At 45.2% G+C, this 25,747-nt stretch overlaps 1 protein-coding gene across 4 annotated transcripts in view; it reads left to right on the top strand.

Annotated features, from left to right (window-relative positions):
• The window catches only part of PDE6A (phosphodiesterase 6A), an 85,889-nt gene extending 60,830 nt beyond the window's left edge, over positions 1 to 25,059 (top strand). Inside the window, exons 14-22 of one of the 4 annotated variants that reach the window (XM_064366504.1) lie at positions 775 to 884; positions 2,423 to 2,510; positions 2,710 to 2,810; positions 3,493 to 3,600; positions 15,026 to 15,089; positions 15,353 to 15,427; positions 16,878 to 16,961; positions 19,570 to 19,717; positions 22,494 to 25,059. In XM_064366504.1, coding sequence (XP_064222574.1) covers positions 775 to 884; positions 2,423 to 2,510; positions 2,710 to 2,810; positions 3,493 to 3,600; positions 15,026 to 15,089; positions 15,353 to 15,427; positions 16,878 to 16,961; positions 19,570 to 19,717; positions 22,494 to 22,567 — 852 coding nt within the window. In that variant the 3' untranslated portion in view covers positions 22,568 to 25,059. The other 3 variants (XM_064366505.1, XM_064366507.1, XM_064366506.1) reach the window with 3 other exon arrangements.
• Positions 25,060 to 25,747: the final 688 nt, after the last annotated feature.

The following is a 25,747-nucleotide window of genomic DNA, read 5'->3' as shown; positions in this document are numbered from 1 at the left end:
TTTGTGTATTTGTGTCCATATTTTTGGCTCAGAGGGTCAGAGACCTTTATGTTTTAATTAAAATTATTTCCCCTCCAGATGATGATGCAAATCCCTGCCCTTCCTCATCCTCATTTCTTCCCTCTTGGCTGAAATGGTCAGGCCAGAGTAGGTGCTAGGGCCGGAAGCAGGAATTCTGACCAGGCTATCATAGAAGGTAACAAGAATACCACGTAGAGTGATTTCTTTCTTAAAGTCAGCATCAGCTCTCCAGAGCGCTTTCCCACATTTTGTTTCAACATCCAGCATCAACAAGGAGTTAAGTGTCTGGCAGAATCACAAGGAAAGATTCCTCCAGGCTGTGCTTAAACCAGTAGACCTGGTTTGGAAGGTTTGTTTTACCAGTCTGGCCATGTTCAGAAACTCTCCAAATCCTAAAACCTGACATCTACAAGTTTCTCAAATATTACCTAATCTAATATGTTCCACCCCCTGTATGTAGATTGGGCTACTGAGGTTCAGAGGGAGATGAGCCCAGCTAAGGTCAACTCAGAAACAGGGTGACCAGTTGTCTCCATTTACCTGGTACTTTCCCCATTCTAGCACCGAAAGTCCCACATCCCAGAAAAACCCCTCAGCCCTGGGCAGTCCTCTGGTCAGCCTCTGGGGCTAGGATACAGCCAAGATCAGACCCATGCTTCCTAGTTCTGGGCCCTCCTCCTCACGCCTGCCTTTTCAGCTCTGCTTCCAGCCCCTACACAAAAGGAATGATTTGCATTCTGCTTGCCCTTCCAGACGGGAAAGCTGAAGCGCTACTTCACGGACCTGGAGGCCTTGGCCATGGTCACGGCTGCTTTCTGCCATGACATCGACCACAGAGGCACCAACAACCTCTACCAGATGAAGTGAGTCAGCCTCCCTCCCCACCCCCAGCCCTTTGGATTTATTATCTAGCTGTGTGTGGCCCCCAGGCAGCCTCACTGGCCAACAGGGAAGTTTTGTGCTCCACAGATTCCCACTGCCTTCTGTCCCTGGGATCTGAGTCTCCTCCTGTAGCAGCCAGAATAATGACCCCCCAAAGATGTCCAGATCTCAAATCCCTGAGCTGGGGAATATGTTGTCTTACATTCAAAAGAGACTTTGCAAATGTGATTAAGTTCAGGATCTTGAGATAGAGGGAGTATTCGAGTGGGCCCCATGTAGTCCCAAGGGTCCTTATAAGAGGGAAGCAAGAGGTCAGAGAGGAGAGGCGATGCTACTCTGCTGGCTTTGTAGATGGAGGCACGGGCTACAAGCAAAGAGGTGGCCTCCAGAAACTCGAAAAAGCAAGGAAACAGATTCTCCTCTGGAGCCACCAGAAGGAAAGCAGCCCTAAGGACCCATTTCAGACTTCATACAGAGCTGTAAAATGATGCATTTTATTGTTTTAAGCCTTTAAGTCTGTGGCAGTTTGTTACAACACCTATAGAAAACTAATGCGTTAAACTCCTTTCTTGTCTCCTTCCTCTACTACCTGCTGTCCTAATTAGGGCCAAGATGTTAAGTAACCAGTAATGGTTCATTCATTCATCTCTTATTTATTTGTTTGTTTGTTTATTTTTATAGAGACAGGGTTTCTCCATGTTGGGCAGGCTGGTCTCGAACTCCCAACCTCAAGTGATCCACCTGCCCTGGCCAATCAAAGTGCTGGAATTACAGGCATGAGCCACTGCGCCCAGCCCCATCTTGTATTCATAATGCTTCTAATATAGGTGGTAGGCTCTATGCTAGGCAAAGGAGGTGCTCCGATGAGCAAAACAGCCCCTGTCCTCACAGAGCTTATATTTCAGACAGCCCATGAAGCATAGTCCTTGAGCCATGATCTCATTGGATCCTCACAACCACCCAGTGGGCTGGGCAGAGCAGGGCTTAATGTTATCCCTACTTACACAGGAGAAAACTGAGTCTCCGCTCAGGGCCCATGGCTTGTAAGTCATTAACAAGCTCTGAATTCATGCTGCTCTGACTCTTCTCAATACTTCCATGCTGCTCTGGGGCTAGAGATTGCATTTACGTTTACATTTTTGAGAATCTAAGTGCGTGGCACATAGTAAGTGCTCAACAAATATTTATTGAATTCAGAAATGAATAAACACATGACTTGTGGGAATTTAGTGGTTTCCTTCAAGACTAGGATATGAAGAATCAGGGCTAGATGATCTCGAAGCATGGGCCAACGCTAATGTCCCTAAAATCCTTTATTGCATTGTGTGTGTTTGTGGCTTTTTCTGGGGGAAAGGGTCCATGCTATTTAGTAGATTCTCTAATGAGTTCATGACCCAAAAGTAGCTTGGAATCACTTGTGGAGAAGGTTGAAGACGGAGGCAGGAGACTTAATATTTAGTCCTAATTTTCTATTGTCCATTCCATATTGATTATTTCTCTCTCTCTCTTTCTCATTCAGATCCCAGAACCCACTGGCCAAGCTGCATGGGTCCTCTATCTTGGAAAGACACCACTTGGAGTTTGGCAAAACATTGCTCAGAGACGAGGTAGGATGAGGGCCAAGGGTACACCGGCCGCCGGGCGTGGATCAGAGACCTCATCTCACAAGCAGCCTGAGTGTGCCCTGGAAGCATTCTTTCCATTGGCCTGGACTGCCTCTGCTGTCATCTGGGGTGGCCATTGGTCGATGGGTGACTTTACTGCCAGCATCAATTCTCTCCCATCTCGCCTGTTTTTTTGTTTTAGAGCCTGAATATCTTTCAAAACCTCAATCGTCGACAGCATGAGCACGCTATCCACATGATGGACATTGCAATCATTGCCACAGACCTCGCCCTGTATTTCAAGTTGGTATTTCTTCTTATTTTAATAGTAACAATAATTATATATATATATATAAATTTTTTTTTTTTTTTGAGACAGGATCTCGCTCTGTTGCCCAGGCTAGAGTGCAGTGTCACCATCACAGCTCACTGCCTCCTGGGCACGAGTGATCCTCCCATCTGAGCCTCCTGAGTGGCTGGGACCACAGGAACACCACCATGCCTGGATAATTTTTTAATTTGCTATAAAGATGGGTTTTCATTATGTTGCCCAGGCTGATCTCAAACTCCTGGGCTCAAGCCATCCTTCTGCCTGAGCCTCCCTAAGTATTGGGATTACAGGCAGGAGCCACTGCACCCAGCAACAATGATGATATTAATAAACATTATTATGTGTCAGGCACAACACGTGTGTTATGGACACATTGATTCTTGCTACAACTCTGTGAGTTAGATATTATTACCCCCGTTGTACAGATGGGAACACTGAGATTCAGGACAAGAGATTTGCTAAGATTAGATAACAAATCAGTGGGAGAGACTTAGGTTAGAGCTAGGTCTTCACTCCCAGGCCTGGGTTCTTTCAACCTTGTTCTGTGAATTCTGTTGATTTGATAAGCCTCCATCTGAATCAGCCAGTGTTAGCAGCTCAGGTGTTGCCTTATTCTACGACTCGCTCCCTTTACTAGACTGGTGTGTCTTGCAGGAAGAGGACGATGTTCCAAAAGATCGTGGATCAGTCTAAGATGTACGAGAGTGAACATGAGTGGACGCAGTACATGATGCTGGAGCAGACACGGAAGGAAATCGTCATGTGAGTTGGGATGGGGTTAAAACCTGACGCTCTTAGGCTTAGGATCATGGGGTGAGACGTTGTACTGACAGCTCTTGTTGCCCTCCACAAACCTTTGTACTCTTTCATTTTGGAGGCCTTCAACATATGAAGAAAATGAATTTATGCCAAATTCCAATTGTGCAAGCCGTATGTTTAATCTTTATTTTTGCACTAAAAATGCAAGACAATATATTATTGTTTTATTTATCTGTATATAAAAAAGTATGTTATTTGAAGTATTTCAATCATAATATCTAGGATTTGGGTAGTAAACTGATATAACTTTCAAGTTTTTGATACAACGAAAAGCGTACTATACCAATTAAGGGTTTTTTTGTTGTCGTCCTGTTTTCTGTTTTGAGACAGAGTCTCACTCTGTCACCCAGGTTGGAGTGCAGTAGCAAGATCTTGGCTCGCTGCAACTTGCACCTCCAAGGTTCAAGCAATTCTCCTGCCTCAGCCTCCCTCGTAGCTGGGCTTACAGGCACCCACCACCATGCCCAGCTAATTTTTGTATTTTTAGTCGAGACAGGGTTTTGTCATGTTGCCCAGGCTGGTTTTGAACTCCTGACCTCAAGTGATCCACCCACCTTGACCTCCTAAACTGCTGGGATTATAGGTGTGAGCCATCATGCCCAGCCCCAATTAAAGTTTGAGTGATAGTTAATGTGTCACTCAAAATATATAGGCTTAATATTTTAAGTATTCTTTTATGTAGGACAACAACCTGCAATATAGCTGTGCATCCACAGATCGGTTATGGTTGATATGAAATTTATAGTGCATGGTGTGGCATTGTTGGTCATGAGACTCATATTTAAGTTGTCTGGTGAATGTCTTTTTTCAGTTTTCTCAGTGTGCTTCCATGATTCACCTCAACTGACAATGGGGTGAGAAGTGTAAATCTGAGGCCTTTTATGAATATGTGGCCCAAGCCAAATTGTCCCCTGGCTCCTCTGTGATGGGTCCTGGGCATTGAAGGCAATGGTCAGGAAAAGTTGCAGGGGAGACAAGGCCTGACCAGCTGCCTAGGAGGCATTGCATTGTTTAGCCCAGGTGCTTCTGTGGAAATGAGACTTGATTAAGTCACAAGCATGGCAAGTGTCTGCAGCAGAGAAGAGGAGACCACTGGCACAGGCTCCAGAAAGAGGGGGCGGCAGCAAGTTGCCGCTCCAACCCTGCAGTTGTCCAACCAGGCCTCCTGCAAAGGTCCCCTGATCCTGGGAGGAGTGCAGTCTGCTTTCACTGAACAACAGGCACGCTCAGCCCATGGTTACTCATAGGCTGACCAGGAGCTGCCCCCCACCCCCCCGACTATTTATTTATTTATTATTTATTTATTTTTGAGACAGGGCCTTGCTCTATTGCCCAGGCTGGAGTGCAGTGGCGATCAGGGCTCACTGCAGCCTCAACCTTCCAGGCTCAAGCAATCCCCTGAGCTCGCCCTCCTTAGTGGCTGGGACTACAGACACAGCCACTACACCTGGCTACTTTTTGTATTTTTGGTAGAAACAGTTTTTGCCATGGTGCCTAGGCTGGTTTTGAACTCCTGAGCTCAAGTGATCCACCCACCTTGGCCTCTCAAAGTGCTGGGATTACAAGTGTGAGTCACCATGTCCATCCACATTTATTTATTTATAATTTCAACTTTTATTATACATTAAAGGATACATGGGGAGGTTTATTACATGGGTATATTGTGTGACACTGAGGTTTGGGGTACAGACAATCCCATTACCCAGGTAGTGAGCATAGCACTCAGTAGGTGGGTTTTTAGCCCACGCTCTCCTCGCTCTCCCATCTGGTAGTCCTCAGTATCTATTGTTGCCATCTTTGTGTCCATGTATATTTAACGTTTAGTTCCCACCTATAAATGAGAATATGCAGTGTTGGTTTTCCATTCTTGTGTTAATTCGCTTAATATAATAGCCTCCAACACCATTCCTGTTGCTGCAAAGGCCATGTTTTTTTTCTTTTTTATGGCTGCATAGTATTCCATGGTGTATGTGTACTAATTTTCTTTATTCAGTCCACTGTTGATAAGCACCAAGGTTGATTCCGTGTTTTGCTGTTGTGAATAGCACTGTGATGAACATGCAAGTGCATGTGTCTTTTGGTAGAATGATTTATTTCCTTTTGGATACATACCCACTAATGGGATGTTGGGGCAAATGGTAGTTCTGCTTTAAGTTCTTTGAGAAATCTCCAAACTGCTTTCCACAGTGGCTGAACTACTTTATATTCTCACCAGCAGTGTGTAAGTATTCCTTTTTCTCCATAGCCTTACCAGCAACTGTTATGATTTGACTTTTTCTTTTCTTTTTTTTTTCTGAGATGGAGTCTCACTCTGTCACCCAGGCTGGAGTGCAGTGTACGATCTCAGCTCACTGCAATTTCCACCTTCTGGGTTCAAGCAATTCTTGTGCCGCAGCCACCACAGTAGCTAGGACTACAGGCACCTGCCACCACTCCCAGCCAATTTTTTTTGTATTTTTTGGTAGAGATGGGGTTTTACCATGTTGGCCAGGCTGGTCTCGAACTCCTGACCTCAAGTGATCTGCCTGCCTCGGCCTTCCAAAGTGCTGGGATTACAGGCATGAGCCACAGTTCCCAGACTTCTTTTGACTTTTTAATAATTGCCATTATGACTGGTGCCAGATGGTATCTCATTATGGTTATTTATTTATTAACTTCTTTTTTTTTTCCTAACGTTTTTCTTTTTTTGATTTCTGTAGCTGGACATTTGAAAATGGCTCAGTAGAAGGACTGAATAGTTGGAAGGAACACCGTGCTGTTGGGTAGAGGGACTTGATGTTACAAAGTTGTCTATTCTCCCTAATTAATTATTCATTTAAGGGTGATTAAAAAAAAACCCTGCTTTATTCCAGGGAAATTAGGAAGCTGATTGAAAAATTCTTATTTGAAATGAGTATAGCCAAAAAAAGAAAAAAGATAAAAAAGAATGGCTAGAAAACTCTGACATAGACGAGTAATAATGGTAACCAGCTGAACTAAAGGCAGTTCAGTCCTAGGCAGGAGAAGTCGTTCACATCAATGGGGTGATCTTAAGGACTATATCTGTGCTCAAAGCGGATTTTATACCAGTGGAGAAAGGTGTAAGTTCATCAGTGGTGTTGGGACAATGGGAGGGCCACGAAGTTAGATCCTTACCTCACTCTTACACCAAAATAAACTCCAGATGAGTTAAAAATTTTAAAGTAACAAGGGAAAGAAAAGAGAGCACGAAGAAAGCATAGAAGAATTAAGAAGAATAATTTCAGAGCAAGATTTTCAAAATGTGGCATGAGGCTGGGTGCAGTGTAATCCCAACAATTTGGGAGGTCGAGGCAGGCAGATCACCTGAGGTCTAGAGTTGGAGACCAGCCTGGCCAACATGGTGAAATGCCATCTCTACTAAAAACCTGTTTCTACCAAAAATTTAGCTAGGTGAGGTGGTGGACACCTGTAATCCCAGCTACTCGGGAGGCTGAGGTAGGAGAGTCCCCTGAACCCAGGAGGTGAAGGTTGCAGTGAACCAAGATTGCGCCACTGCACTCCAGCCTGGGTGACAGAGCAAGACTCCATCTCAAAATAAATAAATAAGACATGAAATCCATAAAGTCATAAAATTAGATGGAGAAATCTGACTATGAAATAATTAAGGTTTTCTGTACAACACACAAAAACACATACCCTAAGTAGAAATGTGAGTGATAAGCTGGGAGAAGATATTTGCAACACTTCTAAGAGAAAAAGATCTAATTTCTTCAGTAAATAAAGTTTAATACAATTCAAGAAAAAGACTAATCCAATAGAAAACTGGCAAAAGGCGCAAACCAACAGTTCCCAGAAAAGTTACAGTAGGATATAAACCTATGAAAAGATGATGACTATAAAACTACAGTGAGATATAATGGTTAACTCCTATTGGCAAAGATGAGAGCATTTGCTAACATACTGTGTTGGGCAGATTGAGGGAAACGGCCACCTCATTCCCCATGTGGGAGTGTAAACAGGCCCAGCCTTCGTGGAGGGCGATTTGGTAACACTTATCAAAGCTGTAAGTGCTCATACCCTTTGACCCAGCAATCCCACTTCCAGGATTTCCTCTCCAGATATTCTCCCACACGTACACAAAGCATGTGTACAGAGTTATTTGTTACAGCATTGATTGTAACACAAACAAGATTGAAAACAATCTAAATACCTAGCAGTGGGGAACTAGGTTAAAGAAAAGATAACACTTTCATACAATGGAGTATCTTACAGACTTACAAAGAAATGACATCAAATGAAAGGTATTATGTTTAACTTAAAAAAAGAAAAAAAAGCCAGGAGCAGGATCCCAGTCATTGTCAAAGTCAAGGTGATGCTTATGTAGGCACCCTCAGATGACGGCACACCACGCCCCCACCCTCCTCAGGAACTCGTGTCCTTCCAGGCGTATATCAGCATGGATAGCCTTAAGGAAATCAGTGTTTTCTTTCATATTATTAATCTTCCTGAGAAAGAAGCAGCGAAGTAGGCACAGCATTCTCTCACTTTCTCACCTTACAAAATAAAGCCAATTCCACTCTTTCTTGAATCTTCCTGCAGTGCATTGTCCTAGAGACAAAAACCTCTGGGCTTTGAAATATAGGATGACTATTTCAAATACAGTCATCCGTGGGTATACTCAGGGGACCGGCTCCAGGACCCCCTAGCATACCGAAATTTGTACAAACTCAAGTCCTGCAGTCAGCCCGGAAAAACCCTTGGATATGAAGAGTCAGCCCTCCCTATACATTGATTTTGCATCTTGCAATCCATGTTCAGCTGAAAAAAACTTCATGTGTAAGTGGACCTGCGTAGTTCAAACCTGTGTTGATCAAGGGCCCACCGTACGGGTGTTGTCACAGGCTCTTATAATTAAGGCATTATAAATCTAAGGAAGGGGCCAGATTCAGTGGCCACATCTGTAATCCCAACACTTTGACAGGCTAAGGCAGGTGGATCACTTGAGGTCAGGAGTTTGAGGCCAGCCTGGCTAACATGGCAATACTCCATCTTTACTAAAAATATGAAACTTAGCCAAGTGTCATGGTGTGTGGTAATCCCAACTACTTAAGAGGCTGAGGCAGGAGAATTGCTTGAACTGGGGAGGCAGAGGTTGCAGTGAGCTAAAATTGCACCACTGTACTCCAGCCTGGATGACAGCCAGACTCTTTTTAAACTTTTGTAGAGATGAAAAAGGGTCTGACTATGTTGCCCAGGCTGATCTTAAACTCCTGGGTTCAGCCAGGCACAGTGGCTCATGCCTGTAATCTCAGCACTTTAGGAAGCTGAGGTGGGTGGATCACGAGGTCAGGAGTTTGAGATCAGCCTGGCCAACATGGTGAAACCCCATCTCTACTAAAGATACAAAAAATTAGCCAGGCATGGTGATGCGTGCCTGTAATCCCAGCTACTCCAGAGGCTGAGGCAGAATTGCTTGAACCTGGGAGGCGGAGGTTGCAGTGAGCCGAGATTGCACCACTTTACGATCAGCCTGGCGACAGAGCAGGCGACTCTCTCTTAAAAAAAAACAAAAAAAAAACCTCCTGGGTTCAAGCCATCCTCCCACCTCGGCCTCTGAAAGTGCTGGAATTACAGGTGTGAGCCACTGGACCCAGACTAGTTGTTCGAGTTTTTACAGCTTTAATTTCCAGGCACTCCCCCTAAACCCCACCCCATTCCCAGCCAGTGGGTGGGGTTGTACAGAGGGACAGCAGCAATGAATGATTTTTCCTTTAAATATCTTACTGCTTTCAGAGAATGTATCACTGTCCTGGGACCATGAAACTGAGCAAGGCACATCAGTAATGAGTACTGAAGGTGGCAGCAACTGATTGAACCCACACCACTGGCTTCTTTCCATCATCTGTCTTTACAATTTTTTTCTTTCTTTTTTATTTGGCCAATAGTCTCTCAACAGAATCATGTTATCTATTATCTATCCATCTATCTATCTATCTGTCTGTCTAATCTAGCTACCAACCCTCCATATACTTCTACTTTTCTTAGAATTAAAAATAAAAGGTAAATTAGATGTATTGTAACATGCTTATTTAAATTTAAAAATAGGAGCTGGGCATAGTGGCTCACACCTGTAATCCTAGCACTTTGGGATTTGGGAGGCTGAGGCACGAGAATCGCTTGAACCTGGGAGACGGAGGTTGCAGGGAGCCATGATCTCACCACTATACTCCAGCCTGGGTGACAGAGTAAGACTCTGTCTTGATTTTTTTTTTTTTAACTATCCAGATATGGTGGTGCATGCTACTTGGGAGGCTGAGGTGGGAGGATCACTTGAGCCCAGGAGTTCCAGGCTACAGCTAGCTATGATCATGCCACTGTACTGCCCTCCAGCCTGGGCAACAGAGACTCTAGTGAAAAAAAAAAAAAAAAAAAAAGAGAGAGACAGAGAGAGAGAGAAATTGGCAAAAAATAGATGTTGAATCCTAGTTAGTCTAATAACAAGAAATATTCTTTCATTAACCAATACTTTTTGAAAATCCTATCCTATCTTGTTAATGGATGAATTTCAAAAAAAGGTACTTTGAGTATTTAATAATTATTTGTAAAAATGGGTAGTATGTTTTGTTGTTTAACTGTGTAATAATAACTTAATCCAAGAGAAAATTTTTCAACACTTAGAGGCTTATGAGCAAAGAAAAATTTTTAATTATATAATTTAAATATATGGATATAATTGGTTACAGGTAATTATGAAAGTTGGTCAGTGAAAGACTTTCAAGCATATACGTAGTATACACACACACACATATATACAGAAACACATATGCATATACATGTACACATACACGCACAATATTAGGATAAAATTCTATGGGAAGTCAAGTGGAAATAGAGGTTTACAGAGACAAGGAAATACGTAAAACTCTAGACTCTTAAAGAAAAGCTTGTTCATGTGCTTTTATCACGGGTAAAGAATGATATAGCAAATGTATTTTAAAAAGCCAGTATGGCTGGGCACAGTGGCTCACATGTGTAATCCCAGCACTTTGAAGAGGCTGAGGCGGGAGGCCTTGAGCTCAGGAGTTTGAGGCCAGCCTGGGCAACATAGCAAGACCTTGTCTCTACAAAAAATAAAGATTTCTCTGGGTGTGGTGGCTGCATCTGTGGTCCCAACTACTCAGGAGGCTGAGGTGGAAGGATTGCTTGAGCCCAAGAGGTTGAGGCTGCAGTGAGCCCTGATGGTGCCACTGCACTCCAGCCTAGACAACAGAGTGAGACCCTGTCTCAACAAACCAAACCGAAACAAAACAAAAAACAAAGTCAGTATGTATAATGTGCTATAAATTAGATCCTTTGCAAGTATTAAACTTGTGATGTAATAGTTTAAGATGTCAACTTAAAAATGTGCAAGAAGGTAGCAGTTTTCAAAAGTCTTTAGGTAGGGATTTAACGAAAAATGTTGGGAGACCTATAATGCAGCATTTCTCAATCTTAGCCCTGTTGACACTTGGGGCCGGCAGCCCTGTTGTGGAGCTGCCCTGCGCGTTGTGGGGTGCACAGGACTAGACACCGGGAGCACCGCCTCCTCCCCTGTTGTGACGACCAAAAGTGTCTCCAGACATTGCCAAATATCCCCGTGGGGCACACGTTGGCCCCGGCTGTTTGCTATAAAGCCATCTCGGGGCCCGTTGCTCAAGTGTATACTTGGAACGTCTTCACACCTGAGTAGTGTGTAGCTGTTACACACTTGGAGCTTTGGTATCAGACAGCCTGGGTTCAAGTCTCAGCTTTTTCATTTATTGGTGGCGTGGCCTTGAGCAGGTAACTTACTCCCTCACCTCAGTTTCCTCATCCGCTCCCTGAGGATCGTGGTAGTGCCTACTTTGTGGACTGTCACAGGGCTGAGTTGGAGTATGTGGAACGCAGTGCAGTAGGTAGTGGTGTTCTGTGCTTCCTGTGGTAGAAGAAGGCATATATATTTAGTCTTTGTCCCCGGGTCCTGACAGAGATCCTAAACCCCTTGGAATTTCCTGAGTGTTAGGAGTGTCTTTTGTTCTGATGAGATGACTCTTGGCAGGACCCTAAACAGCTTATCACCAGAAAGACCAAGCCTTCATTTGAAGCTTGAAACTTTCAGCTCCATCCCCAGCCTCCAGGGAGGGATGAGGCTAGAGACTGAGTTAATTGTCAGTGGATAATGACTTAATCAATCATGCTTCTGTGATTAAAGGGTCCATAAAAACCTTTCAACAGCAGGATTGGGAGAGCTTCTGGTGTGGTGAATGCATCCAAGTGCTGGGCGGCTGGCATGCCTTCCCCCTCCCATAACTTCGTCTATGCATCACATTTATTTGGCTGTTTCTGAGCTCTATCCTTTACAATAAACCAGAAAATGTAAATAAAGTCTTTCCCTGAGATTTGTGAGCTGATCTAGCAAATTACTGAACCCAAACACAGGGAAACATTTCAGCTTTGTTGCCAAGTTAGATAGAAGTGTAGGTAGCGTGTGGCTGGCCTCTGAAGTGAGGCAGTCTTGTGGGACTGAACCCTTAAACGTGTTGGATCTGATGTTAACTATAGGAATTTAGTATCAGAGTTGAAGTGAATTGTAAGACACTTGGTGTCAGGATTGGCTGTTGTGAGGAAAATCCTAACATTTCCTTCCTGTGTCTTGATTATCTTGGAGTACTTATGTTCACTGGCTTCCTGTGGCTGGAGGTCCACACCTATCCCTTGATATGTCCAAATCCAGTTGACTTTTCTCTTTAAAAGATAAAGTCTTGCTCTCTTGCCCAGACTGGAGTGCAGTGGCATGATCATAGCTCACTATAGCCTCAACTTCCTGGGCTCAAGTGATCCTCCTGCCTCAGCCTCCTGAGTAGCTAGGACTACTTCAGTATTTTCACTCTAGGGCCAAGATATTGTAGAAACTCTAGAGTGAGGGTGTGCCTTCCTATTCTTCATCAAACTCTTGACACTTCCACTTAATTCTAGATTTTGCTTCTGACAGTCTGACCAAACCATGAGTTGGAAGAGCTCAGAGATCCTCTAGTACTGTGATATTTGTGTATGGCTTGTGAGCTAAGAATGGCTATAACATTTTTTAATGGTTGGGGGGAACATCAACAGAATAATATTTCATGACCAGGTGTGGTGGCTCACACCTGTAATCTCAGCACTTTGGGAGGCCAAGGCGGGAGGATCACTTGAGGCCAGGAGTTTGAGACCAATCTGGTCAACATGATGAAACCCGTCTCTACCAAAAATACAAAAATTAACTGGACATGGTGATGCAGACCTATAATCTCAGCTATTCAGGAGGCTGAGGCAGGAGAATTGTTTGAACCTGGGAGATGAAGGTTGTAGTGAGCCTAAATCGTGCCACTGCACTCTAGCCTGGGGGACAGAGTGAGACTCTGTCTCAAAAAAAAAAAAAGAGTATCTCATGACAAATGAAAATCATAAGAAATTCAAATTTCAGTCTCCATAAATAAAATTGCATTCTTTGACAGAGGGCCACATTCTGACTTTTGTGGGTCTTTGTGCCTTCTTCCTCCATAAAAGTAAATAAGTAAATACAAATTATATTTTATAACTGTGTTCGTATGAAGACAAATACAATCCAGGCTGAATTCATTCTTACATATTTATTCTTATTGTGTCCTTTTTTCCTGCTGATCTTGAAAGAAATGGAAATATTTTCACGGGCCCTGAAGAGGACTGTGGGCCCTCGGCGCTCTGCTGAATGGGCAAGCTGACCCTGCTTATCCATTCTCTGCTTATCTACGGCGGCTCTCCCATCTCAGTGGCAGAGTTGAGTCTTTGCAATAGGGACTATGTGGGTTGTAAAACCTCAAATATTTACTGTCTGGCTCTTTACAGAAAGAATTTGCCAATTCCTGGTCTAGTGTTTTACAAATGAGGAAAGTGAGGCCCAGAGAGACACAGTGACTTAGCTGGTGTCACGCAGGCATTCGTGGAGCATCGAGGACTTGGACTCAGCTACACCAGCCCTTGCCTGCACACCCACCACTCTCTCAGGCGCCTCCAAAGCCTTCCCCGAAGAATCTCCTGCCGTGCCCTCCAGACAGGTGTAATTGCTGGGAGGGTCCGAGTAAGTGTCCTGAAAGGGCTGGCTAAGAGGAAGGCTGGAATGCTTTTCCTGAAAGTTGGCCAGGAGTCAGGAAGAAGTGCCACTGAGCCTCACAGCCGAGTTCAAGAAGAAACATTTGCCTTGGGGATGGTGCAGGTGGATAGGCGCTCAGCTTGCTTTTGAGAGCTCTACACACGAGGGTGACCCAGAACATGAATGAGATAAATGCAGGTGCTGATAATGAAGATAAGGACACTGGGTGCATTACAAAAGCATCTTATGTGATCATCACGTAAGGCTTAGAAAGGATATATTACGTGGACCCATAAGAAACTGCTGAATTTTAACTGATTTTGACTAACGAAATCAGAATTTCATAGGATCCAACCTAATATGACTATCTCATTTTCTCGGGGTGTTCTTCCATGGTGGCGAAGGCAATGACCCCATGATGGGGACTGCACCCTTATACCTAATCTAAAACTCATCACCCCCGAAAGGCCCTGTCTTCTAATAGCATCATATTAGAGGTTAGGACTTCCGCATATAAATTTGGGAAGAGACAAACATTCTGTCCATTACAGAGAGCTCCTGGGTACCCCACAAGGCCTTTGCTCCATTGTCACCTCTTAGATGGTGCCTGGGCTGAGCTAGTCACTTTCCAGTGGACAAAAGGTGATTCTTGAGGGAGGAGAGCAAATCTTAGCTATTTATGTATATATATATCCAAACAGATGGACAGTGTATCGGTGGTATTAAAAGCTCATGGTGGGATGATTACAGGAAAAGTGTCTAAAAAGGCTCTTTGGCAGTTGGGGCAGGGAACAATGATAAGAAAAAAAGTTGAGAAACACTTGTCTACAGTAGCCAAGATCGAAGGGACTCTGAAGATGCAGTGAGATTTAAATGAAATCGATATTTGTACAGTCCCTGAAACAGTGCTTGGTACATAAGAAAAGCCGGGACATGTTCCTTGTGCACATACCACATCCAGACACTACACTAAGATTTCTCCATCCACCATCTCATTTAATCTTACACCTGCTCTGTGAGTAAAACACGATTATCATCACAGGCAGGGAAATGGAGGCTCAGAGCGGTTGGTATAGTTGTCCAATGTCCAACCTCAGAGGTAGGCTTTAACCCTGTCTGATTTCAAAGCCCAGTCCCCAGATGCAATGGAGGTGAGCCCTTTCCTCACAATGAGACGACGTCACCTACTAGTGGGGGTGGAGAAAGGTAAGAGAGATGGAATTAACCCGTATGTAAAGTCTTAAATGGCCCCGGACTGACAGAGGGTGTCTGTGTGCCCAGGGCCATGATGATGACTGCCTGTGATCTCTCAGCCATCACCAAGCCTTGGGAAGTGCAGAGCAAGGTATGAACTCCTGCTGACCCGAGAGGAGGGGCATCCCAGTACTGGAGGCAGCAGGTCTCTCAGCACAGCTCGCCTGTGTTCCATCCTCCTCTGCCAAGACATGGGAATCACTTTAGGTCTCTCCAATGATGACAGCACAGTGAGGGTGGCAGGGCAGGGGTGGGTTTATCCTTTTTGTTGAGTTGGAATTGCAAGTGGGGTGGGAGCAGGGGTAGGGGATTGGGCTGGGGCTTTGACTCTGTGTGACAGTCTCTGTGTTGTAGGTAGCTCTGCTGGTGGCTGCAGAATTCTGGGAACAAGGTGACCTGGAGCGCACGGTGCTGCAACAGAACCCCATTGTAAGTAGAGAGGGGATGTCAGCCTGATGTTAGGCATGTGTGCTCCATCCTGACCTAGACGTGACCTTGCTATGATGGAGAGATGTGTGACTCTACTGTAAAGATGACCTTTTCCTAATGCAGTGTTTCTCAAGATGTGGTCAGTAGGCCACCGTCAATCTCATTACTCGAGATCATGTTAGGGATGTATATTCACAAGCCTCACTCTAGGTCTATCCAACCAGAAGCTCTGGGGGTGGGGTCCTGCAATGAGTGCTCTAACAAGTAAGCCCTCCTAAAGTTTGAGAAATGTGTCCTTAGCTCACTCAACTGTGGAGCTTGCCAAACAGCCTCTAACATTTAGATTGCCCTTTCAATTCCAAAGGTCTAGAAGGCCATCCACCTCCCCTGACTCTGACCTAACAGCACAGAGCCAGCAAGCTGTGTGCCTATCAACTTGGCTGGGACCATCAGCCAGCTTCCCACAGAGATGGGGAGACGGGGAGAGCAGCCTGAAGTTTCCCTGAAGTTCCTGAAGGCAAAGCTGGGAAGTAGAGTAGGGTTTGGAAAGGATGGGTAAAAGAGAGAGGCATTTTGGGGACAAACCATTGACACCTGGATAGGCTAAACCTGTGAAAGTGTGCTAAGGACAGGGGCACCACGGCAGGCTTAGGCAGGAGCCGGGGGAGAGTGGAAGGCTGGGAGGAGCAGGTCCGGGCATGAAGGAACACGTGAAGGGCCCTATGGGCTTTGTCGTTCTCGCTCTCTCTCTTTGTAACATTTTCAAATATATTGAGAATAGTCAGTGAACTCTAGTGCCCATCAACCAGAGCCAACAATTAGCAGCAGTCTGCCATTCTTGTTTTATCTATTGCTTCCAATGTGCATTTCTTTTTCTTTTGGCTGGAGTATTTTAAAGTAAATCTCAGACGCTATAATCTCTTCCATAAATACTTTAGCATATATCTCTATGAGACAAGAGCTTAATATGGACAAAACCGTAAACATAACCACAATACCATTGACACACTCACAAAATTCGTAATAATACTTTAGTATCATCGAATCCCCAATTTCTGCTCGTTTTTCTTGATCAACAAAGAGAATTCAGTTGATTTGTTCAAATCAGGATCTAATCAAGGAGAATCCTGCCTCTGGCTTTTATGTCTCTTAAGTCTGTTTTAAACTGTATCAGGCCCTCTCATCCCGCCCACCCTCTGGCCTTTTTGTGGTATGCCATTTATTTGCTGAACATAGTGGGTCTCTTTTTGGTGCAGTTTCCTGCATTCTGGATTTGGTTGGTTGCACCCACATGGTGTTCTTTAGCATGTTTCTCTATTCTCCTATGTTCTGCAAAATGCAGGTCTGGAAACATGATGAGTTTACAGTTTGATTTTGGTAAGAATGCTTCATAGGTAGAGTGGGTTTCTCTTACTGCCCAGTGCAGTTAACTCTTTCTCCCCCATGACAGCCCATGATGGACAGAAACAAAGCAGATGAACTCCCCAAGCTTCAAGTCGGCTTCATTGACTTTGTTTGCACCTTTGTCTATAAGGTAGGCCCTTGGCTTCCTCAGACCCAACAAGATGTCTTTGATAAACCTGGGATTTCCAGACAAGATCAGAAATAATAAACCCTAGCAGGTGACCAGTGGGTGATACTTTACAAAGCACGACTCGTCTTGAATGGCATTTGATTCTCAGGACAGTTCTATGGGTCTTATGTGATTGCAGCTCCAGGCTCCAGCCTGGGGCACATCCTAATTGCTTAATACACAGCTGTGGGGCAAATGACCAAGCATGGATTCAGACAGAGGCAGAGGAAACACAGCAGACATATGTCCTTCTAACTTCCCTGCTGGTGGAAACATGATAGGCCAAAAGTAACTGTGAAAAGATAATCTGGCATTTCTCTTTGAGCTCTTGTTCAAAGTTAGTCTCCCTCTTGAGAAACCCACTGCTCCCAACTTTCCGTTATCTGTGCCACCATCCATCTCTCACTTTTAATTTTTATTTTGGCCATGTTACACATGAGAAGACAGAAGTCAGAGATGCAAAATGACAGGGCCAGTGTCACTGGACTCAGCCATGAGGCAGGATTTAGTCCAGTGCTCTTGATGCTGTGTGAGCTGCAGCCCTTCTGCTAGGAAGAAGTGCAATTTTTCTAGAGGGCAACAAGAGCACCTGAGATAGAACTCAGACTAACTGGGGTGCTCTGACTCTCAGGGCAGAGTGACTGATGCTTGCCACTATCATTACTAAATATTAGTAATATTTCTTTTTTTCCATTGAAGGCATGAGTTTTTTGATGACTTTTTCTTTAGACAGGGTCTTACTCTCACCCAGGCTGCAGTGCAGTGGCATCATCATGGCTAACAGCAGCCTTGACCTCCCAGGCCCAAATGATCTTCCACCTCAGTATTCTGAGTAGCTGGGACCACAAGTGGACACCACCGCATCCAACTAATTTTTTTTTTTTTTTTAGACGGAGTCTCACTCTGTCACCCAGGCTGTAGTGCAGTGGCGTGATCTTGGCTCACTGCAACCTCTGCCTCCTGGGTTCAATCAATTCTCCTGCCTCAGCCTCCCAAGTAGCTGGGACTACAGGCACATGCCACCACACTCGGCTAATTTTTGTATTTTTAGTAGAAACAGGGGTTTGCCTTGTTGGCCAGGCTTGTCCCAAACTCCTGGCCTCAAGCAATCCACCCACCCTGGCCTCCCAAAGTGCTGGGATTATACACTTGAGCCATGGTACCCGGCTGAGGTCATGAGTTTTAATCGTCAGGAATATTATTAACTAAGGGAGACTAGGCTAAGTGCTCTATGTGCACTACCGAAACCACACTGTGGGGTAGGGATTACTACTGTCCTGATTTCATGGCTGAAGGGAAGCTCTGGTAGCGACCCGCCCAAGGTCACACCGTTTGTGGCAGAGCCTGAACCAGAACCCAGGCATCTCTGAACACAGTCGGCTCTGGCTGGCATTTCACAGTGGTCCCTGGATTTGCTGTTCTTACATTGGGCAAATCCACTCCATCAATCTGCATCTCAATTTCCTTACCTAAAGATATAGAAGTGATGAATCTAATTTTCCTACCTCACAGGAATTTGAGGACCAAAGGAGATAAATTGCTTCATAAACTGTAATGTGCTGTGCTCAAAGAGCTATAAGAGCCTTTAAGAATCATCTTCTCAACATCTCAATTTCACTCAGAAAGTATTTACTGAGTATCCTTGTGTCCCAGACCTTGTGCTAGGCCAGGGCCACCCCAGGGAACAAGGCAGCCAATGTCCCTGCCCTCTCCAGGTTCTCAGCCTCTGGGTGAGACAAGCAAAGGGAGTTATTACAAGGAAGCAAGATGTAGTAAGAGAGAGCTTTGGGAGCTTCCAATGGGGGACTCCATTTACCTAGGGGGTCAGAAGAGGCTTCTTGGAGAAAGTGATGTGTAAGTGGAGACCTCAAGGGAGAAAAGGGGAGGTTAGAGTGTTTCAGCAAAGAGAACAGCTTGGGTTGAGCATGGTGGCTCATGCCTGTAATCCCAGTATTTTGAGAAGCCAAGGCAGGAGGATCGCTTGAGGCCAAGAGTTTGAGACCAGCCTAGGCAACATAGGGAGACCCCATATCTACAAAAATAAAGTAATTACCTGGGTGTGGTGGCGTGCGCCTGTAGTCCCAGCTACTTGGGAGGCTGAGGTGGGAGGATGGCTTGAGCCCAGGAGTTTGAGGCTGCAGTGAGCTACGATTGTGCCACTGCACTCCAACCTGGACAACAGTGAGGCCCTGTCTTGGAAAGAAAAAAAAAAAAGAGCAGCTTGTGTGAGGCCCACAGAACAGAGGATACACTCCAGGAACTGAGAGCTGTGGATTGCTTGGAGAATGCAGGATGGTCAAGGGCAGGAGGACACTGGGTCGTGGAGTTTGAAAGCCATAGTAAGGGGTTTTCACTTCCTGCTAAAGGACAGGGACGCCACAGGAGGCTTCTAAGCAGGGGAGGCACAGGATGGTATGGACCGGAGGCCCTGTAGAATCAGCATGGTGACAGAGGCCTACTACCCCAAAGCAGCTCCTTCCAAAGGTGGACACCTCCAGCTGTGTCACTCACTTGAGCCCAGACCCTGGGGCATGGCTCTTGCGCCAGAGGCACATACTCTCTCTTCTAGGAATTCTCCCGTTTCCACGAGGAGATCACCCCAATGTTGGATGGGATCACCAACAATCGCAAGGAGTGGAAGTCACTTGCTGATGAGTATGATGCCAAGATGAAGGTGCAGGAGGAGGAGAAGCAGAAACAGCAAGCGGCCAAGTCAGGTTTGTGGATGGGGGGAGATAGGGAATCTCACCACCAGCTCCCTGAGCACTCAGTGTCTGGGTCTGGCCTTGGGGCCTCATACGCGGAGTCTCATTCAGGCTCCTGATGGCCAGTACTATCCCCATTCTGTGTGTGAGTGCACCCGAGGCTGGAAGAGATCAAGTCACAGTAAGAGTCAGAGCCATGTTCCCAAGATTGAGTCTGAGAAAAGCTCCAGGTCTCCTAGCAAGTGCCCCCCAACCAACATAGCGCAGACTCTGATTTTAGCACTGTCTACATATGTCCCTACCCTGGGGCAAAGGAAAAGATCTAGAAAGGATGTAGAATTATTGGTTGGAAGGAATTTTATTTATATTTATTCATTTATTTTTGAGACGGAGTCTCACTGTTGCCCAGGCTGGAGAGCAGTGGTGCAATCTCGGCTCACTGCAACCTCCGCCTCCCAGGTTCAAACAATTCTTCCGCCTGCTTCCTGAGTAGCTGGGATTACAGGCGCCCACCATCATGTCTGGCTAATTTTGTATTTTTAGTAGAGACAGGGTTTCACCATGTTGGCCAAGCAGGTCTCAAACTCCCAACCTCAGGTGATCCGCCCACCTCAGCACCCCAAAGTGCTGGGATTACAGGCATGAGCCACTACGTCTGGACTTTGAAGGAATTTTAGAGGCCCTATTTCCAGCCTTGTGTCTGATGTTTGAAACCACCAGTGACAGAGGTCTCATTATCTTACATGACATCCTTATTCAGTACTACTATTAGAAAGATCTTCCTTGAACTCAAATTGTTCTCCTTGTTGAGGCTTCCACTTAGTGGTCACGGTTCTGCCTTCAGAATCAAATGGGATTTGTTTGTTCCAACTCTTTTTTTTTTTTTTTTCCTTTTTTTGAGATGGAGTTTCGCTCTTGTTACCCAGGCTGGAGTGCAATGGCGCGATCTCGGCTCACCGCAATCTCTGCCTCCCGGGTTCAAGCAATTCTCCTGTCTCAGCCTCCCAAGTAGCTGGGACTACAGGCCTGCGCCACCACGCCCAGCTAATTTTTTTGTATTTTTAGTAGAGACGGGGTTTCACCATGTTGACCAGTATGGTCTCGATCTCTTGACCTCGTGATCCACCCGCCTCGGCCTCCCAAAGTGCTGGGATTATAGGCGTGAGGTCTCACGTCTATAGTTCCAACTCTTTACTACTGACAGCACTACCCCTCCCCTAAGTCATTTCTTTTACTGATTGTGTGCTCTGTGCCCCTCCCGTAAGTCATTTCTTTTACTGGATGTGTGCTCTGTTTCCTCATAGGACATGGCGTCTCGTCCCTGCCCCACCCTGACTGCCCTCCTCTGCATACCCATCCCTCTTCACCTATGGCTCTGACACATGGAAAATACCAGGGCCTCAGCCCTGCTCTGGGCAGCGTGGGTTGATTCTAAATGGGCAGCTGCAAATGCAGGGGCCACTTAGAGTTTTGTAGTTCATGCTTTGCACAGCTCCGGGAAGCATCCTGTACATCATGGATGTGTATAGCTGTTTTGATTTTCTAGAAAAATGGCAGTGAGGTGTCCTGAGAAATAAGTGCATTTTTCTAATTTGTACAAATTGTCTTTTGGGCAAGTGGTAGGTCAGTGCAAATTTGTGGCCTACAGATAAAAAATACAGATTTGGCTTACATTTTTTCTCCTCTTTTTTTTCTTATAGCTAGCAAATCAGTACCAACATTTTTTTAATGTAATTTTTTTGGGACCACATTTTAAAATTGGAATATTTCAGATTTTAAAAGTACAGATTTGCAGCCTTTCTTTTTCTTTTCTTTTCTCTTTTTGAGATGGAGCCTCGCCCAGTCCCCAGGCTGGAGTGCAATGTTGCAATCTCCGCTCACTGCAACCTCTGCCTCCCAGGTTCAGGTGATTCTCCTGCCTCAGCCTTCAAAGTAGCTGGGATCACAGGCGCGTGCCACCATGCCTGGCTAATTTTTGTATTTTTAGTAGAGATGTGGTTTCACCATGTTGGCCAAGCTGGTCTCAAACTCCTGACCTCATGATCCACTCGCCCTGGCCTCCCAAAGTGCTGGGATTACAAGCATGGGCCACCTTGCACAGCTCTTTCTTTTTTGGAGTCTCGCTTTGTTGCCCAGGTGTGCAGTGGCGCGATCATAGCTCACTGCAGCCTCAAATTCCTGACTTAAAGTGATCCTCCCATCTCAGCTTCCCTGTCAGCTGGGACTTCAGGTGTATGCCACCATGCCCGGCCAATTTTTGTATTTTTGTATTTTTTTTTGTAGAAACTAGATCTTGCTATGTTCCCAGGTGGACCTCCAACTCCTGGGCTTAAGCGATTCTTCTGCCTCAGACTCCTGAAGTGTTGTGATTACAGGCGTGAGTCACTGTGCCTGGCCCAGCTTTTCTTTTTAAAAGAGTAAGATCTGGCCACACCAGTCTATAATTTTTGCATGGCAACAATTGGCTGAAGCTGAGTGGCAACGGCCCTCTTTGGATGAGACAGAGGCTGTCTCTAGTTCCTCAGTGTTCACCACTCCCGGGGTCTCCCAGACACTGGTACCAAGTACTGGTTCTCATTTATCATCATCCTCGTGCTGCTGTTTTTCTTAGAGAAATGTTCTCAGTTTCCGTGGTTCTCCTCACACCCGGTTTGCCTTCTGCATGTGTGGTTATCTGTTGGCCGCTGAAAGCCTTTGAGTTTGCAACTCTTGGTCCAAATTAGGTCAAAGGGGAAGCCCACTGCAGCCTCCTGTCACCCGGCATGTTCTCTTTCCTGTCTCATTGTAGCAGCCGCAGGAAATCAGCCGGGGGGAAACCCCCCAGGGGGTGCAACTACATCCAAGTCCTGCTGTATCCAGTAATACCACCGGGGGTCTGCTGGCCGGACGGCACCACCCTTTCCTGGGAAGAGATGACCCAAGCCAGCGGAAGACCACACATCTTGAGAAGTAAAGGAGTCATAGGATTTGAAAGCTGATAGAGAATTTAGCTTCCAGGAGTGTTCAATCTTTCGGCTTCCCTGGGTCACACTGGAAGAATTGTCTTGGGCCACACATAAAATACACTAACGATAGCTGATGAGCTAAAAAATAATCACACACAAAAAATATCCTAATGTTTTAAGAAAGTTTATGAATTTGTGTTGGGCCTCATTCAAAGCCGTCCTAGGCTGCATGTGCCCCATGGGCTGTGGGTTGAACAAGCTTAGCTTACACCTTATCCATGGCTTTTAAACATTCTTTTAGCCTTGAGAACTGCCTATTGAGCTAAAACCAATATTCCAGGTTTCATAGACATCAATTAAACATTTAATTAATGCCAGATTCACTGGCTTGCTTAGAATCATTTTTATTCTTTTTTCCCCCTTTTTCTTTCTGTTTATTTCCTTGAATCATTTTTGTTCTTATACTTTCATTTAATATATTATAAAAATTTTCAACAATTTTGAAAAGTAGAGGATTGTACACTGAATCCCCACAAACCTGTCACCCAGATTCCAATATCAAGATTTTGCTACATGCATTTCATCTGTCCTTTTTACATTTCCTTTTCAATTTTTTTCTTACCTGAAGTGTTTAAAGGCAAATCCTGGCCAGGTATGGTGGCTCACACTTGTAATCCCAGGACTTTGGGAGGCTGAGGCAGGCAAATTTCGTGAGCCCAGGAGTTCAAGACCAGCTTGGGCAAAAATGGTAAAACCCTGTCTCTACAAAAAATACCAAAATTAGCCAGCTGTGGTGGCACTCACCTGTAGTCTCAGCTACTCAGGAGACAGAGGTGGGAGGATCTCTGGAGCCTGGGAGGCGGAGACTGCAGTGAGCCGAGATCATGCTACTGCACTCCAGCTTGGGCAACTGAGCAAGACTCTGACTCAAAAAACAAAAAAAGGCAAATCTCAAACATATCATTTCATTCTTCCACTAACTCATCTTTAAAGAAATAAGGATATTTTCTAACATAACCGCATCCCTGGCCCATGCAACCAATGCCTGCCTAATACCCAGCTGTGATGTATGCTTCGATTGGCTGCACAGACCCCAAGCTTCAGCAAAGGACTTGGGACCCCACCAGCTTTGAGTGCTGTTGGCAGACCACCCTCAGTGTCAGCCCTGTCAGGTGTTACTGCAGCCTTTCCCAGGCTGGCCTACACCCAATGACTGATCCATGCCAGGTGGAGGGGCCTGGCCATCTCGGCTGAGCATGGGCTCTTCTAGCTGCAGGATTCCTCATGGGGTCCATCAAGGCTGTTGCTGGGCTCACATCACAGCTCAACTTCTCCCTCTGCCCACTCCTATTTCCTTCCCTTCCCCAGGCATCGGCCCCCAGGGCACTGCTTAATAAGCATCCTCCAGACTAAGTCCATTTTAAAGTGTGCTTTTTGGGGCACCCAACTTGTGATGCCAGCCCTTAATCAACCTTCCTCCATTGTCACAAAAGTTTTTAATGGTTGGCTTGCCTGAATCTGATCCGAACAATTTCACACTTCAAATTTAGTTGTTTCTTTTTGTTGGTTTTTAGGAAAAATAAGATGTACTTTTTATTTTTGGATTTTCCGTTGATTTCACGGAGTATAAATTAAGGCAAATTATTCTCAATTTCAGAACTTCTGTTTCTTAAATTAACAGGCATTCTGTTGGTTTAAAAAGATAGATGTGGCAGATAGAATTTCTTTCTTTCCTTCCCTCTCTCCCTTTCCTTCCTTCCTTCCTTCCTTTTTTCTTTCTTTGTGACGAGGTCTCACTCTATTGCCCAGGCTGCAGTGCAGTGGTATGATCATAGCTCACTGGGGCCCCAACAGCCCAGTCTCAAGGAATCCTCCCATCTCAGCTTACCAAGTAGTGCCAACCACAGGCATGCACCACCATGCCCAGCTACTTTTGTTTAAACTTTTTTTTGTAGACATGGGGTCCCATTCTGTTGCATAGGTTGGCCTCAACTCCTGACCTCAAATGATCCTCCCGCCTCAGCCTCCCAAAGTTTTGGGATTATACGCATGAACCACTGCACCTGGCCAGGACTTATTTCTTTTAAACTGAATCTAAGTATGTCTGGCAAGTCTGCAATGCCTAGCAGAATGCCACTGGCCTGATCAGCATTCGTACCATAGTAACTAATGTTGAAAACCACAAATAAACCAGAAGTTGAAAATGATAATAACACGCTAAAAGGTTGCAAGTCAATTTCTGTTATGCTTGTCCGAATTTCAATTTTTTTTCATTCTCTGTTGTTCCCCCCAGCTTTACTGAGGTATAGTTAGCAAATAAAAATTATACATATTTAAGGTATATGCTGTGATATTTTGATATACACTGTGAAATGACTGCCATAATGAAGCTAATTAATATATCCATCACCTCACATAGCTATGGTTGTTTCTTTTAGTCTACAAAGTGCTCCTTCCTTATTTCCTTTGCCACGGACTTGCAGAAATAGTTTTCTCACATCTGTATTTCTGATTGTTTCTTTGTGGCCGCATGTAACACGTTCCTCTGTCTCATTCTAATAAATGGACATTAGCTCTAGAACTTTTCTTCCTTCCACACTGAATGTTACGCAGAAACTAATATATTAAAACAGTTGTCTTGAGGAGAGGGAGCCACATGGTTTCCCCAAACAGTAAACCACAGATCTACTGTAATCTCTCTTTTTAGACACACGAGGAAACTGAAGGCCAGTGAGAGGATGGGGCTGGGCCAAGTTCCTGGCACAGTTCCCCGGCTTCCCTCCAGGAGATGCCTAAGGTCACAGAGAACAGAGTGTACAGGGCATCCACAGCCTGGTGGCTTCCAGGCCTCCACAGCTGATCAATCTGGGCTCCTGACACGTGAGCCCTGCTCCTATTTGCAGGTCATGTCAATAGAGAGCTGGGTCTGGAAGTTGCATCTTTAAACTCCCAAGCTAGATGTTCTGCCCCGCTGCAATGCAAATTCTGAGAGCGGTGGTCTTTAAGTACAGGCCTGTCCTAAGTGCATCACATGTGGTGGTTACGTGGCAGAGTAGAAGGAGAAGTAAATGTCACTCAGGAACACACAGGCATTGAT

This window comes from Aotus nancymaae, unplaced genomic scaffold (genome assembly GCF_030222135.1).
Source record: "Aotus nancymaae isolate 86718 unplaced genomic scaffold, 86718_ANA_hifiasm-v0.15.2.pri h1tg000064l_1, whole genome shotgun sequence".
Lineage (NCBI taxonomy): Eukaryota > Metazoa > Chordata > Mammalia > Primates > Aotidae > Aotus > Aotus nancymaae.
The sequence above is the reverse complement of the archived record's forward strand: the minus strand, read 5'-3'. Positions and strand labels throughout refer to the sequence as shown.